At 38.4% G+C, this 14,229-nt stretch overlaps 1 protein-coding gene across 1 annotated transcript in view; it reads left to right on the top strand.

The window, feature by feature from the left end:
- Positions 1-14,229, top strand: part of PAPSS1 (3'-phosphoadenosine 5'-phosphosulfate synthase 1) — a 104,982-nt gene that overhangs the window by 8,881 nt on the left and 81,872 nt on the right. The window contains exon 2 of the mRNA XM_023220152.2: positions 10,259-10,373. Coding sequence (XP_023075920.1) covers positions 10,259-10,373 — 115 coding nt within the window. The remainder of the gene's footprint in view (positions 1-10,258; positions 10,374-14,229) is intronic.

Here is a 14,229-nt window from a genome sequence, read left to right as displayed (position 1 = left end):
CTTTATAAATTTCACTTAAAAATGCACAATTCTTTATAAAATCATGAAAAATTCACAAAATCTGAAATTCTCTAAATAGCATCACAGAGAAGTCGATTTTCCTTATAGGCAAGTAGGTAAAATAACAAAATGGGCATGTGGAAATTAGAATGGGTCAAAAAGGGCCACTTGTGTGGTTGATGAGGACAGAAGTTTGTAGTATGTACAGAAAATGCATACTATAAATATCAGAGGCCATGCAATGTTAGCCTAGTGACAGGATTGTTAGTCATTTAGTTCTAAAAGTAGAAAGTATTAAATGGTCTTGGAAAGAATTGTTCCATTTCTGCCAGATTTAAGATTTTCAAGTGTCAGTCACCATTTCATTTGCAAGATACACAGAGAAAACAAACCATACTTTAAATGTCTTGTATCTAATGTTTATGAGTACTAACTAGGAACAAAGGAGGTTGGGCATTGTGGAAAATATGGATAATTGTAACTCACTGTAAAGAACATGGCTGTGCTTTGGTCAAGGATAGGCCAAGGTAAACATCCAGAATGACTCAGTGAGTTTACAGCACAGGTGTATAACTCCACTTGTTATCACAGTCATGTAGCCGTGACATAAGAAGACTCATCATTTGGCTCTAAGCCACTATTGTCTGTAAAAGGTATAATTGCCCTACTGACATTGTATGGGTGCACTTGCCCCCAGAGAAGGAGAGAGAGAGCTGGAGCTGTCCATCTTTGCAGCTGGATGGAAGTGAGCCAGGACACAGCTCGGCTCGCTCACACCCAGAGAGAGAGAGAGAGATTTAAGATGCTGACCCTGAGGGGAGAGCCGGCCGCGTAGCTATGTGTGGGAGCTGCTGGACTAAGCAGTTGAGACAAGGCAAACACTGAGAGAGAGCTAATGTGAGTGGGCTGCTGACGAGAGAGCTGCTGAATAAAACTACCTTCCACCTCCCTATGCCCCTGAGTGTTCTTTCAGCTATCTGCTCATCCACTTTCTCCCTTTGGACCTCAGCATGACCTGGAACCTGACCCCAAGCAGGACACTCATAGTCCTTGACCTACTTTCCTGAGGAAGTAAAAATATATAGGCACAAGAAGACACCTAAATGTATTAATGGTACATAAATAACAAAAGAATGATATGGGCAGTAAATGTTACAGGGACTTCCTAGGTACACATACTTACACTGAGCCAGATTTTATAGTGTGTGTATATATATGTATATATGTGTGTATATATACATGTGTGTGTATATATATTTCTACAAAGCACCCAGACTATTAACCAATAAGCTTGGTTTCTCCTGTGTGTGGAAACTAGGGCATAGAAGACTCAGTATAGAAATGTACTTTTAAAAAAAAATTCCAACCCAGAGAGAGCCAAGAATAAAAATTTAGAGGTGAAAGGAACTCACTCACTCTCAACCCTTAATGAGTCATTAATATCATGTTTCCTCAGAATTATAGAAAGGATTTGGCTGAAGTCGGTGCAGAAGGAAGGAAAGGGGAAGTAGAAGATCACATGTTTAAGTGCCGTGCGGAGTCTAAAAATTCAGGCATAGGTCTACCACTTTGCAATTCTGTAACCACCCAATGTGTTCCTTTTGCCTGCTGCCCACAGGCAAATTTATCAAGACGGTAATTTCGGTAGAGAAAGAGTTTAATTCATGCAGAGCCAGCTGAACAGAAGACTTTTATTATTGAACAAATCAGCCTCCCTCAAAATTTGGAGGCCAGGGTTTTTTAAGGATAGTTTGTTTGGCAAGGGAATGGGTGCAGCTAATTCACTGGGGATGTAATCATAGGGGTGTGGAAAATCGTCCTAGTGTGTTAAGTCCGCTTCTGGGTGGGAGCACACAGGTGGTTGGTGGGTCCAGGTGGAGCCATTGGTAGTCAGAAATGCAAAAACCTGAAAAGACATCTCAAAAGGCCAATCTTAGATTCTACAATAGTGATGTTATCTGCAGGAGTAACTGGGGAAATTGAAAATCTTGTGACTTCTGGAGCAGTGACTGGTAATCATTTATGTTTACACCTTAGGAGAATTCAGGCTCCTCTCATCTCCTAACTTGGTGGTCTTTTATTAGCTTTAAAAGATGGTTTACTTTTGGGGAAGTACTATTATCATTTAAATTAAAAACTAAATTTCTCCCAAAGTTAGCTTGGCCCAAACCCAGCAATACCTAAGGGCAGTTTGGAGGTTCAAGGCAAGATGGGGGTTGGTTAGATCAGGTCTTTTTCACTGTTACAATTTTCTCACTTACAATTTTTGCAAAGGCTGTTTCAATTCCAGTAGTTTTATAAAAGTGCTGTTTGATTTACTCTGAAAAACTGGGAGGTAGGACAATGTGACAGTTTTTTTAAGGTTATTTTTTAATATGAAAAATACCGTTAAAAGCTTTAGCGAAATTAAATTTAAAAGAGTTTGAGCAAAGAACGATTTGTGAATTGGGCAGCCTCCTGAGTCAGTGCAGCTGCGTGGTGGAAGATTTATGTACCGAAGAAGGAAAGTAGTGTACAGAAAATGGAAGTGAGGTCCAGAAACAACTGAATTGGTTATAGCTCAGCATTTGGCTTATTTGAACATGCTTTGAACAGTTGGCCACATTTGATTGGCCAGAACTCAGTGATTGGCACAAGTGTGGCTACAGTCTGTTTATATCTCCAACTAGGTTACAGTTTACTACATATGGAGAAACCTTTGGGCTGAACTTAAAATATGTAAAGAGGAAGCTTTAGCTTTAACTTGATTTAACAATATCAAACATACATAAACAAAAAAAAACTCCTTATATCCAGAGTACTATGTTTGCTGCCAGAATCTTTTTAAATGTAGGAGGCAAGAGACTGAGGGAGCATTCTTTTTAGAGGTTAAAACAGACAGTCTCTACTTATCCTGTCTGTATTTTTTCACAACCATGTTCTCAGCAGTTTATAGCTTGACAGATAATTTTTATGCATTCTAGCTTGATTTGATAAGAAAAGCAGAAGATATTTCACAGGACCAAAATCAATTAAAATTGATTAGATACATGTTTCTTCTTGTCTAAAGAGCAAAGTAACTTGGAAAAATCCTCAAACAAAATGACTAAACCAAACAGGTTCTACCAGTATAGGCAGCAAAATGTGTATAGCACCTTCCTCAATTCCCTTTTAGCAGAGACCTTAGCTCCCTTTTCCTCCTTAGCCAGTATTGATGGGAGCTAAAACTAAAGAGGTGCTACTGCTTCTCAAGATATACAAATGTCTACTTCTGAAGCCTTTTTTTTTTTAAGTTCTTGGAAGTGTGGAACTGGTAACTTGTATTTGCTTCATCAGTTTATTGAAAAGAAATGAATCTAGAGACTCATGTTACATTTTTTTGTAAGCGATTATTAAATATGTAAAAGTATTTTATTGGAAATAAAGTATTAATAATTGTATAAGTAATTATTGTTAATGAGATGGGTAGATGGAAAGGAGTGCAGCTTTTGTGGCATACCTATTAAACGAATTGTCAAATTATCCCTTTTGTCCCGGAGGATTTTTTAGGCACTGGTAACGATAAGGTTCAGATGTGTGGGAGATGGCATTTCTACTGTACAGGATTGTGAAGGGGAAGATAGGAAAAGAGATCCTTAATCTCATGGAAGTTGAAGATTTGGATAGAAATTTAATTCCTTAAAAATCAAATCTGTGTCTTGGTGGAGGTCAGCAAAATGATAGAATGGGACTTCCCAGTGCTTGTCTTCCCACATACACATTAATTGAACAACTATTCTTGCACAAAAATACCTTAATAAAAGCTAAGGAAGCCAGGTAAGAGGTGACAGCACCTGCATGTAGCAGAGAAATCAGGAAAAACACATTGAAGAGAGTAGAAAGAACAGTTTTACGTGATCTATATCACTGCCCCCAGCCTGCCACCTGAGGCAGCACAATGTGGAGAAAGACACCCTTTGCTTAGGGGAGGGGAGGGCAGTGAGCATAAGATTTTGTCTCGGAACCCAACACCAGGCCCACCCCAGTGAAACCCAGTGCCAGGCAGATCCCTACAACCCCAGACTCCAGGCTGGCACCCATGGATTGAGCCTCCAAGCCTATGCTGATACTAAGCAGGATTCTGCAGTCCCAGATTCCAGCTCCTCCGACCCCTACCACCAGGCCAGACCCAATTGACTCAAGTTTTAGACTTGTCTTAGGGCCAGGCTGGCCCCAGTGTCCCTGGGCTCAGAGCTCCCTTTAGTACCAGGCTGGCTTCCACAGGCAGGCACCTGTGGATATAGGCGCAAGCTGTCCCAGTTTCAGGCCTTCTCTAGGTTTCAGACCAGCTGAGAGCCAGGTTGGCCCACACAGCCCTGGGTGTCAGGTCTGCCCCAATACAAGGCCATTCCCTGTGGCCCCACCCTCCAGGCTGGCTACTGCAACCCCATACTTGAGAGACCCAGGGTTTCAGTACCATCCCAATACATCTCAGCACTGGACCAGCCCCCATGGACCCAGGTTGTAGGACCATTTCTGTGGACCTAGGTTCCAGGCCAGCACCCACATGCCGAGCATCTAGGCCAGCCCCCATGGCTCCAGAGCAGGTCCTATGATTCTAGGTAGGCTTCAGACCAACCCCTGTAGACCTAGGCCTCCACATCTACTCCAGCACCAGCTGAGCCCTGCCTACCTGCTGACCCAGATACCGGCCAGCCTCCCAGAGAACTCCAGCAGCAAGCCTGCCTGTGCACCATGCCAGATGGCCTCCCCGAATTCTCTGGACAGGTTGACTGGTGAAGTGCTTCCCAGATGAAGCCAGCCTACAAAGACTGGAATAAGTTCCTACCTCTTCGTTGTACAGATATTGGTATAAGACAACAAGAAATGTGAAAAAACAAGGATACTTAATACTACCAAAAGTATCACTGACCTTTCAGTGGCTGACTCAAAAGAAATGGAGATACATAAACTGCCTGAAAAAGAATTAAAAAATAATTGTGTAAGGAAGCTCAGCAAACCTCAATAAAATTGAAATAATTCAGTGTACTCTGGAAAACAGTAAATGAGCAACATGAGAAATTTAACAGATTGAAATTTAAAAAATAAAAAATTATAAAGCTGAAAAAATGTAATGAATAAAATGAAAAATGCAATAGAGAGCATCCATAGAAGAACTGATCAAGCAAAGTAATCTGTACTTGAAGACAGATTTCTTATATAGTTAGAGGAGGAAAAAGAAGAATGAAAAGTAATGGAGAAAGCTTACAGGATTTATAGGACAGCATCAAAAGTACAAAAAGTTGAGGCATAGGAGTCCAAGGAGAAGAGAAAGACAAAGGGTTACAAAGCTTATTTAAATAAATAACAACAGAAAACTTTCAAATCTGGGGAAAGGTATAAATAAGTACAGGAAGATCAAAAGTTCTAATCAGATTCAATCCAAACAAGACTACATCAGGACATATAGTTAAACTGTCGAAAATAAAAGAGGATTCTGAAAGCAGCTAGAGAAAAGAAGCAAATCACATATAAGGGAGTTCCAAAAATGCTAGCAGCAGACTTTTCAGCAGAAACTTTATAGTCCAGGAGAGAGTGGGGTGACATGTTCAAAGTGTTGAAGGAAAAAAACCCTGTCAACCAAGAATACCATATTCAACTATGCCGTAATTCACAAAGAGAAACATAAAGACTTGCCCAGACAAAGCTAAGGGAGTTCATCACTACCAGACATGTCTCAAAAGAAACATTAAAGGGAGTTCTCCAAGCTGAAATAAAAGGATGCTAATTAGTAACAAAAAAGTATAAAACTCACTGTTAAAAGTAAATCCACAGTCAAGTTAGGAATTAATACTGTAGTTGTCATGTGTCAATAATTTATATCTCTAGTATGAACATTAAAAGACTATTAACAATAGTGACAATAATTTGTTAAGGGATGTCTTCACTGTCGAGTTCTATCAACCATTTAAAGAAGGATTAATGCCAGTCTGTATTAGTCTGTTTTCACACTGCTATAAAGAACTCCCTGAGACTGGGTAAATTATAAAGAGGTTTAATTGACTCACAGTTCTGCATGGCTGGGGAGGCCCCAGAAACTTACAATCATAGCAGAAGGTGAAGAGGAAGCAGGGCACATCTTACATGGTGGCAGGAGAGAGAGAACAAGGGCGGAAGTGCCACACTTTTGAACTATTAAATCTTGTGAGAACTCACTATCATGAGAGCAGCATGGGAGAAAGCGCCCCCATGATCCAGTCACCACCTACAATGTTGTTCCCTCCACGCATGGAGATTACAGTTCGAGATGAGATTTGTGTGGGGACACATAGCCAAACCATATCACCATTTTTTCTTAAACTCTTCCAAAAAATTGAAGAGGAAATACTTCCAAATTTATTTTATGAGGCCAACATTACCCTGATATCAAAGCCACAAAAGGAGACCAGAAGAAAAGAAAATCACATGCCAGTGTCCCTGATGAACATAGATGCGGAAATCCTGAACACATAGCAAACTGACTTATATAGCACATTAAAGGATCATTCCTTGTTATCAGGTGGGATTTATTTCAGGGATGCAAGGATGGTTCAACATAGGCAATTTTTTTTTTGAGATGGAGTTTTGCTATTGTCACCCAGGCTGAAGTACAATGGCGTGATCTTGGCTCGCTGCAACCTCCACCTCCTGGGTTCAAGCAGTTCTCCTGCCTCAGCCTTCTGAGTAGGTGGGACTCCAGGCACATGCCACCATGCCTGGCTAATTTTTGTATTTTTAGTAGAGACGGGGTTTCTCCACATTGACCTGGCTGGTCTCAAACTCCTGACCTCAGGTGATCCACCTGCCTCAGCCTCCAAAGTGCTGGGATTAGTGGTGTGAGCCACCGTGCCTGGCTAACGTATGCAAATTAATAAAGGTGATGCACCACACTAACAGAATGTAGAGCGACAAACCTATGATCATCTCAATAGATGCAGAAAAGTTATTTGAAATAATTCATTAATCTTTTATGATAAAAACTCTCAACAAATTAGGAAAAGAAGGAATGTACTTCAGTGCAGTAAGGACTATATATTTCAAGCCCACAACTGACATCATACTCAATGGAAAAACAGGAAAAGTCGAAAGCTTTCCCTCTAAGATCAGGAACACAACAGGGGTGTCCACTCTTGCCACTTCTATTCAGCGTCGTACTGGAGGTCCTAGACAGAGTACTTAGGCAAGAGAAATAAATAAAAGGCATCCAAATGGGAAAAGAAGAAGTTAAATTGTTCCTGTTTGCAGATGACATGGTTTTAAATATGTGGAAAACCCTAAAGATTTCACCAAAAGACTGTTAGAATAAGTAAATTCAGTAAAGATGCAGAATACAAACTCAACATTAGAAAACCAGTAGTGTTTTTATATACTAACAATGAAGTACCTATAAAAGAAATACAACAATCTCATTTATAGTAGCTACCAGAAAAATAAAATACTTGGGAATACATTCAACCAAGGAAGTAAGAGACCTGTATACTGAAAACTGTGAAACAGTGATGAAAAAAATTGAAGACAAATAAATGGAAACATTATATGTGTTCATGGATTGAAAGAATTAATATTGTTAAAATGTCCATACTAAAAGAGATCTGCAGATTCAATGCAATCCCTATAGAAAGTCCAAGGATTCTTCACAGAAATAGAAAAAGCAATTCTAAAATTTGTATGGAAAGCGATTGTAAAATTTGTATGAAACAAAAGACCACAGATAACCAAAGCAATCGAGCAAAAATAACAAAGCGGGAGGCATTACATTACTTGACTTTGAAACATACTCTGAAGCTGTTGTAATCAAAACAGCGTGATACAGTCATAAAAACAGACATATAAACCATAGAACAGAGCAGAAAGCCCAGATACAAATATATGGATTTATATTTAATTGATTTTTGGCAAAGGTGCCAAGGATACATGATGGGGAGAGGACAGTCTTCAATAAATGGTGTTGGGAAAACTGGGTATCTGCATGAAGAAGAATAAAGTTAGACCCTTATCTCACCTCATATATAAAAAAAAAAAAGAAATGAATTAGAGATTTACATGTAAGACCAGAAACTAAAACTGCTAGAGAAAAGTAGGAAAAAAGTTCTATGACACTAGTTTAGGCAGTGATTTTTTTTTTTTTTGGATATGACTCCAAAAGTACAGGCAACAAACATGAAAATAGACAGATTGGAGTACATCAAACTAAAAATCATCTGTACAGCAAAGGAAGCAATCAACAGAGTGAAGAGACAACCTACAGAATGGGAGAATATATTTGTGAACCATACATCTGATAAGGGATTAATATCCAGAATAGGAAGCCAAACAACTCAATGGCAAGAAAACAATGCAATTAAAAAATGGGCAAAGGATCTGAATAGGCATTCCTAAAAAGAAGATAGACAGATAGCCAACAGTTATATGAAAAGGCTCAACTTCTCTAATCATCAGCTCAACTTCTCTAATCATCAGGGAAATGCAATTAAAACCACAATGAACTATCACCTCACACCTGTTAGAATGACTATTATAAAAAAGACAAAAGTGTTGGTGAGGATGGGAGAAAAGAAAATCCTAGTATGCTGTTGCAGGAATATTAGTATAGCCATTATGGAAATCAATATGGAGGTTCCTCAAAAAATTACAAGTAGAACTACCATATGATCCAGCAGTCCCACTACTAGGTATATAATGAAAGGATGTGAAATCAGTATGTGGAGTAGATATTTACATTCTCATGTTAATTGCAAATTGCAGCACTATTTGCCATAGTCAAGATATGAAATCAGCCTAAGTGCTCATCAGTTGATACATGGATAAAAAAAGTGGTATATTTACACAGTGGGATACTATTCAGTCTTGAAAATGATAAAAGTCCTTGTTTGTCACCACATTGATGATAATGTTAAGTGAAATAAGCCAGGCACAGAAAGAGAAATACCATGTGATCTCACTTATATGTGGAATCTAAAAAAGTTGAACCTGTAGAAGTAGAGAGTGAATGGTGTTTATCAGGGACTGTGAGGTTTGGGGTGGAGTGGGGGTCGAGGAGGATGGTTGGAGGAGATGTTGATTAGAGGGTACAAAATTTTATTTAGATACAAGGAATAAGTTCGAAAGATCTGTTGTACAACATGGTAATGATAATAACAATGTGTTTCTGAAAATGCTGCTATGGACATGTATGTACAAGTTTTATGTGGTCATGTTTTCATTTCTTGTGAGTATAATGTAGGCGTGGGATTCTTTGGTCATATGATAACTCTGTATTGAGCATTTTGAGGGGCTACCGTTTTCTAAAATGACTGTACTGTTTTATATTCCCAACAACCAATGTATGAGGATTCCAATATTTCCATATCCTCACCAGTACTTGTTATTATCTGTCTTTATTACAGCTATCCTAGTGGGTGTGAAGTGATATCTTACTGTGGTTTTGGTTTGCATTTCTCTGGTGGCTAATGATGTTGAATATTATTTAAATAATGTGGCTTATTGACCATTTGTATATCTTCTTTGGAGGAAAGCCTTTCAGATACTTTGAGGCCTATGTAATTTTATGCTTTTTTTTTAAGCAGCTTTGGGAGAACATGAAGTTATAACCAGTGCATTCTACTTTATTCATTTCAGAAGTAGCTATCTCATGATACCCATAGGCATCTCTTTCACACTTTCTTTGGGAGTCTACTCAAATGTCACCCTCTTAGCATTTCTTGATCGTCCTCTCTAAAGAGGCACTCTTTCCCCATCTCTGTTTCCTTTTTTACCCTATTTTATTTTTCTGCAGTGCACTTACCACTCTTTGATGTTGTAATTAAGTTTTATTGGTTTATATTGTTCCCCAGTGGGATGTAGGCTAATTGAGGATAGTGGTCTTGTTTTACTCACTTGGCATACTAGTAGGGCCTCAGTAGATACTGTCTGAATGGATGAATGAATAAATGAATGTGTGAAAAGACTAGGCTCTGGAGTCTGTCACTCACTAGTTTTGGAATCTCGAGCAAGTTACTTACCGTTTCTCAGATTTAAAATCTTCGTCTGTGAAACCTTAGTAGTAAGAGTACTTATGTCCTTGGGTTGCTGTGAGGATTAAATCAGTTGGCATGTATAAAGCAGTAAACACCATGCCAGTGCTCTAAGGAAAAAAAAACTGTTTTATATTTTTCTTTGCTTTTGGCATGTTACATGGAGTTTTGTGTGTTTGCAAGGAATATGTGTTTGCCTTTTAAAGGACTAATGTAAACTAGAATTTTTTTTTTCTTTTTTTCCCTAGGGAATGCAGAGAGCAACCAACGTCACCTACCAAGCCCATCATGTCAGCAGGAACAAGAGAGGTCAGGTGGTGGGGACCAGAGGTGGCTTTCGTGGTTGCACAGTTTGGCTAACAGGTATGGTCAAGAGAGATAAAGCAATTTATTTTAAAAATAGTGCGTATAAGTAACCTTGGACTAGGCATAGGCATATTTAAATTTCGAGCTCTGTTCTTGTATTTGGAGCATCATGACGTATAACTGACATAGTTGCTTAATAACATTTCTTGTAATTTTTTTTGTTCTTTTATAGGATTGCTGTTAAATAAAGGTAAAAACCACAATGCACCTTAAAACTACTTTTTCATAGATACTACATTACCTTCTACACACTTCTGAGTGCAAATAAGATCCGGATTCTGCTCTAAGAAACTAACAGTGAAAACCGTATACGTCTTAGTTTATTTTATGCTGTTGTAACAGAATACCAGAGACTGGGTAATTTATATGAATAGAAATTTATTTCTGATAGTTCTGGAGGCTGGGAAGTCCAAGATTGAGGGACTAGCATCTGGCGAGGGCCTTCTTGCTATGTCTGTAATATGGCAGAAGGAGTCACATAGTGAGAAAGAGCAAAAGATTGAACTCACAGCCTCAATCCTTTTTATAGATGGATTATTCCATTAATGAGGGTGGAGCCCTCATGACTTAAACACCTCCATTAGACCACTTCATTCAACACTGTTGCATTGAGGATTAAGTTTCCAACACATGAACTCTGAGAGACACATTCAAATCATAGCATGGTATAACCAGAAAAAATGAGTGGTAAGAATTTTCCCAAAGTGAATTTCTATTATTCACCTTTTGCTTTGGCCTTTGATTGTTTCTGTTGTGTTAGTTTCCATAGAGTCTGTCTTTTGGTCTAGTCATAGCAGGCTAGTGAGTGACTGAATTGATACGGATTTTGAAGTGGCTTTAAAAATGATGGATGCTTTCACTTCTATGAATTATATTTAAAATTTTGATACATTTTGCCACATTGCCCACTAAAATTTTATCCCCATTTACTCTCCTACCAGCAGCATGGGAGGGTGTTTATTTCCCAGTGTCTTTGTCAACAGTGGTTGTTACCAGTTCTTAAAAATTTGTGCTGATTGGCAAAGAAGTTACTCTTTTGTTTTTTTAATCATGTTTCATTTTTAGACAGGTCCATTTGTTTTTGTATGAAAGCAGATACACTCTCCCATTCTTCCCATTTCTTCATTCTTAATTCCAGACAGTTGTTAAATTGTTACATTTTTATTGCCAAGGTTTATAGTACTTAATGGGTCAGTAGTTGGTAGCTCACCATCAGTTCTTTTACTATGACATGTTCACTCACAAGCTCTTTATTTGAATGGTCTTAATTGTCTGTATTTCCTTGTTAAATAATTTTTGCAAGGTGGCCTTCCATTAGGTTCTGAAATCCTGGAGGTTTTATGTTTGAGAATGTCTGACTATCTTTCATGCCAGCTTGGCTGGGTAAAATACATATTTGGTTCATACTTTCTTGGTCTTGGAATTTTAAAAACAGTACTCTGTTGTCTTCTGGCATTAAATGTTTTTGAAGAAGTGTGAGTCTAATAAGCTTTTTCTTTTTAGGAGCTTTCCTTTTTTCATCTGGATGACTAAGGAATTATTTATTTCCCTGTAAAAATAGAGGCTTTTGTCTTTCTCAATTAGGTTCTTATCTGCAGTTGATTTTTGTGTATAGTGCGAGGTACAGATTCATTTTCGGTTTTTTCCATGTGAATAATCACTTGTCCCAAGAACATAGATTGATGAGGGTATCTTTTTTCTCTGATCTGCAGTGTCTGCTCTGTTATCAGGTCTCCACTTATGTGTGGGCCCTCTGCTCTGTCCCGCTGATATATTTGTCTGTTCCTCTGTTAATGCCACATTTCTTAGTTACTATATTTTTATAAATCTTGAAAGACAGTGGAGTAAGTCCTCTTACCTTGTTCTTTATCAGCAGTGTTGCCTTTTTTTTTCATTGTGACTTCCTTTTTTTTTTTTTTTCTGGCTCTTAGTGTTGTCTGAATCTTGTAATAGATTTAAGCAATTCCCCAGAACTCTGTTGTTATTTAGTTTGGGGCATTGTATCTAAGGTTAATTTTGGGGGAAAATTGATCTTTAGAATATTGGGTACTCTTTTTCTTAAACATGGTATTTTCCATTTATTTCATCACTAATGATACTTATAAATAAAGCTTATCTGATTTTTTGGTACTTGCTCTATGGTCTAGTATGTAATAAGTTTTCAGTCATCACCTTCCCCTGACCCTATGCCTTCAATTGGGACAGGATGGCTAGAGTTGGCTGGAGTTGGTATTTCCCTTCCCCCAGGTCAGTTAGGTTCCAATAAAACCTCAGCAGTTTAGGCTTTGGTTAAATAGTTTCTTCTGAGTTCAGTCCTTGTTAAAAAAAATCTGGTGCTCTGGTATATTTCAGAATGGAAGCACTTGGGGATTTTTCTTCAGTACTTACTGTGAGAACCTGATTGAGCTCCTGGAGGTGAAACTCACAATGTTGTGGGGACCTCCCTATAACTAGGTTCCTTTGAAATTTTTAACTCTCAGACTTGTCCACACTGAGCCTTAATTCATTCATCAATTACAGTTTAGGTTTTTCTGTGTGACCCTGGTTCCCACAGCACTTTTCCCCACAGTGAGTCTCTGCTCCAGTCAATCGTCACTCCCTGCATTTGCCTGTCTCCCCATTCGTGGGGGCAGTGGTTTGCCCCTTGTCCTCCCCCCGCTTATGGATCCAAGAAGAGTTATTCTGTTCAGGTTTTTACTTGTTCGGATGTAATGGTGACTTTCAAGCTCCTCCCATGTGGACCTGGAAAACTTGTAGTTTTCATAAAACGTGTATTTGAAAAGAATATGTATTCCCCTGATGGGTGCAATATTCTGTATAATAGATTGAACTTGTCAGTTGTGGTGTCAGATCTTCTGTAGCCTTCATATATATATGTTTTTTGATGATGATGTTGGACATGGAAGTCAAGATTTGTTTTTTCTTGCAATTCAGATGCTTAACCTGTATCTGCCCAAGGTATTGAGTGATTTTTGTATACTGTTTTCCTAGACATGGTTCACTTTTTATCAGATTTTATTTTAGAGAAATTTTGTTGTTTTGTGTTTCTACATTGGTTGGTATATTAACTTCCCAGGGCTGTCATAACAAATTAACCACAAAATGGGAGGGAGAAATTTATTCTCCCACAGTTCTGGAGGCTAGAAGTTTGAAATTAAGTTTGTGGTGAGGTTGATTCATCCGGTAAGTGCTGAGGGAGAATCTGTTCTGTTCCCCTCTTAGCTTCTGCTGGTGGCTGGCAGTCCTTGGTGTGTGGACGGATCACCCCAATCTCTGCTTTTGTCTTATAGCCTTGTAATAACACCAGCTGTTGGATTTAGGGTCCACCCTAATCTAGTATGACCTTCTCTTAATTTAACTTTGATGGTGTTTGTAAAGACTCTATTTTCAGATAAGGTCACCTTCTGAGGTTCTGGGTGGACATGAATATTTGGGGAACACTATTCAACCCGGTAGAACTGGTTTCTACTCTTCAGGTATACCAGTTATCCGTATCTTAGCTTTGGATTGCTTATCTTGTATTATCAATTTCCTCTGACTGCTCTGTTGACTGTAATTATTAACTGAAACTGTTTATGTCAGTAATTCAATTTCAACAGTGCTTATTCTTTGTTTCAAATTAAATATGCACTTAAAACATATAAATACACATGTATATATGAACAGACATGTTTATTATAATTTAGGTTTTTTTTTATTTTTTTATTATATTTTAAGTTCTAGGGTACATGTGCATAACATGCAGGTTTGTTACATATGTATATCTGTGCCATGTTGGTGTGCTGCACCCATCAACTCGTCAGCACCCATCAATTCATCATTTATATCATGTATAACTCCCCAATGCAATCCC

The sequence above is a fragment of the Piliocolobus tephrosceles genome, chromosome 3, assembly GCF_002776525.5.
Source record: "Piliocolobus tephrosceles isolate RC106 chromosome 3, ASM277652v3, whole genome shotgun sequence".
NCBI classification, from domain to species: Eukaryota; Metazoa; Chordata; class Mammalia; order Primates; family Cercopithecidae; genus Piliocolobus; species Piliocolobus tephrosceles.
This window is presented reverse-complemented; position numbering and strand designations above follow the sequence as displayed.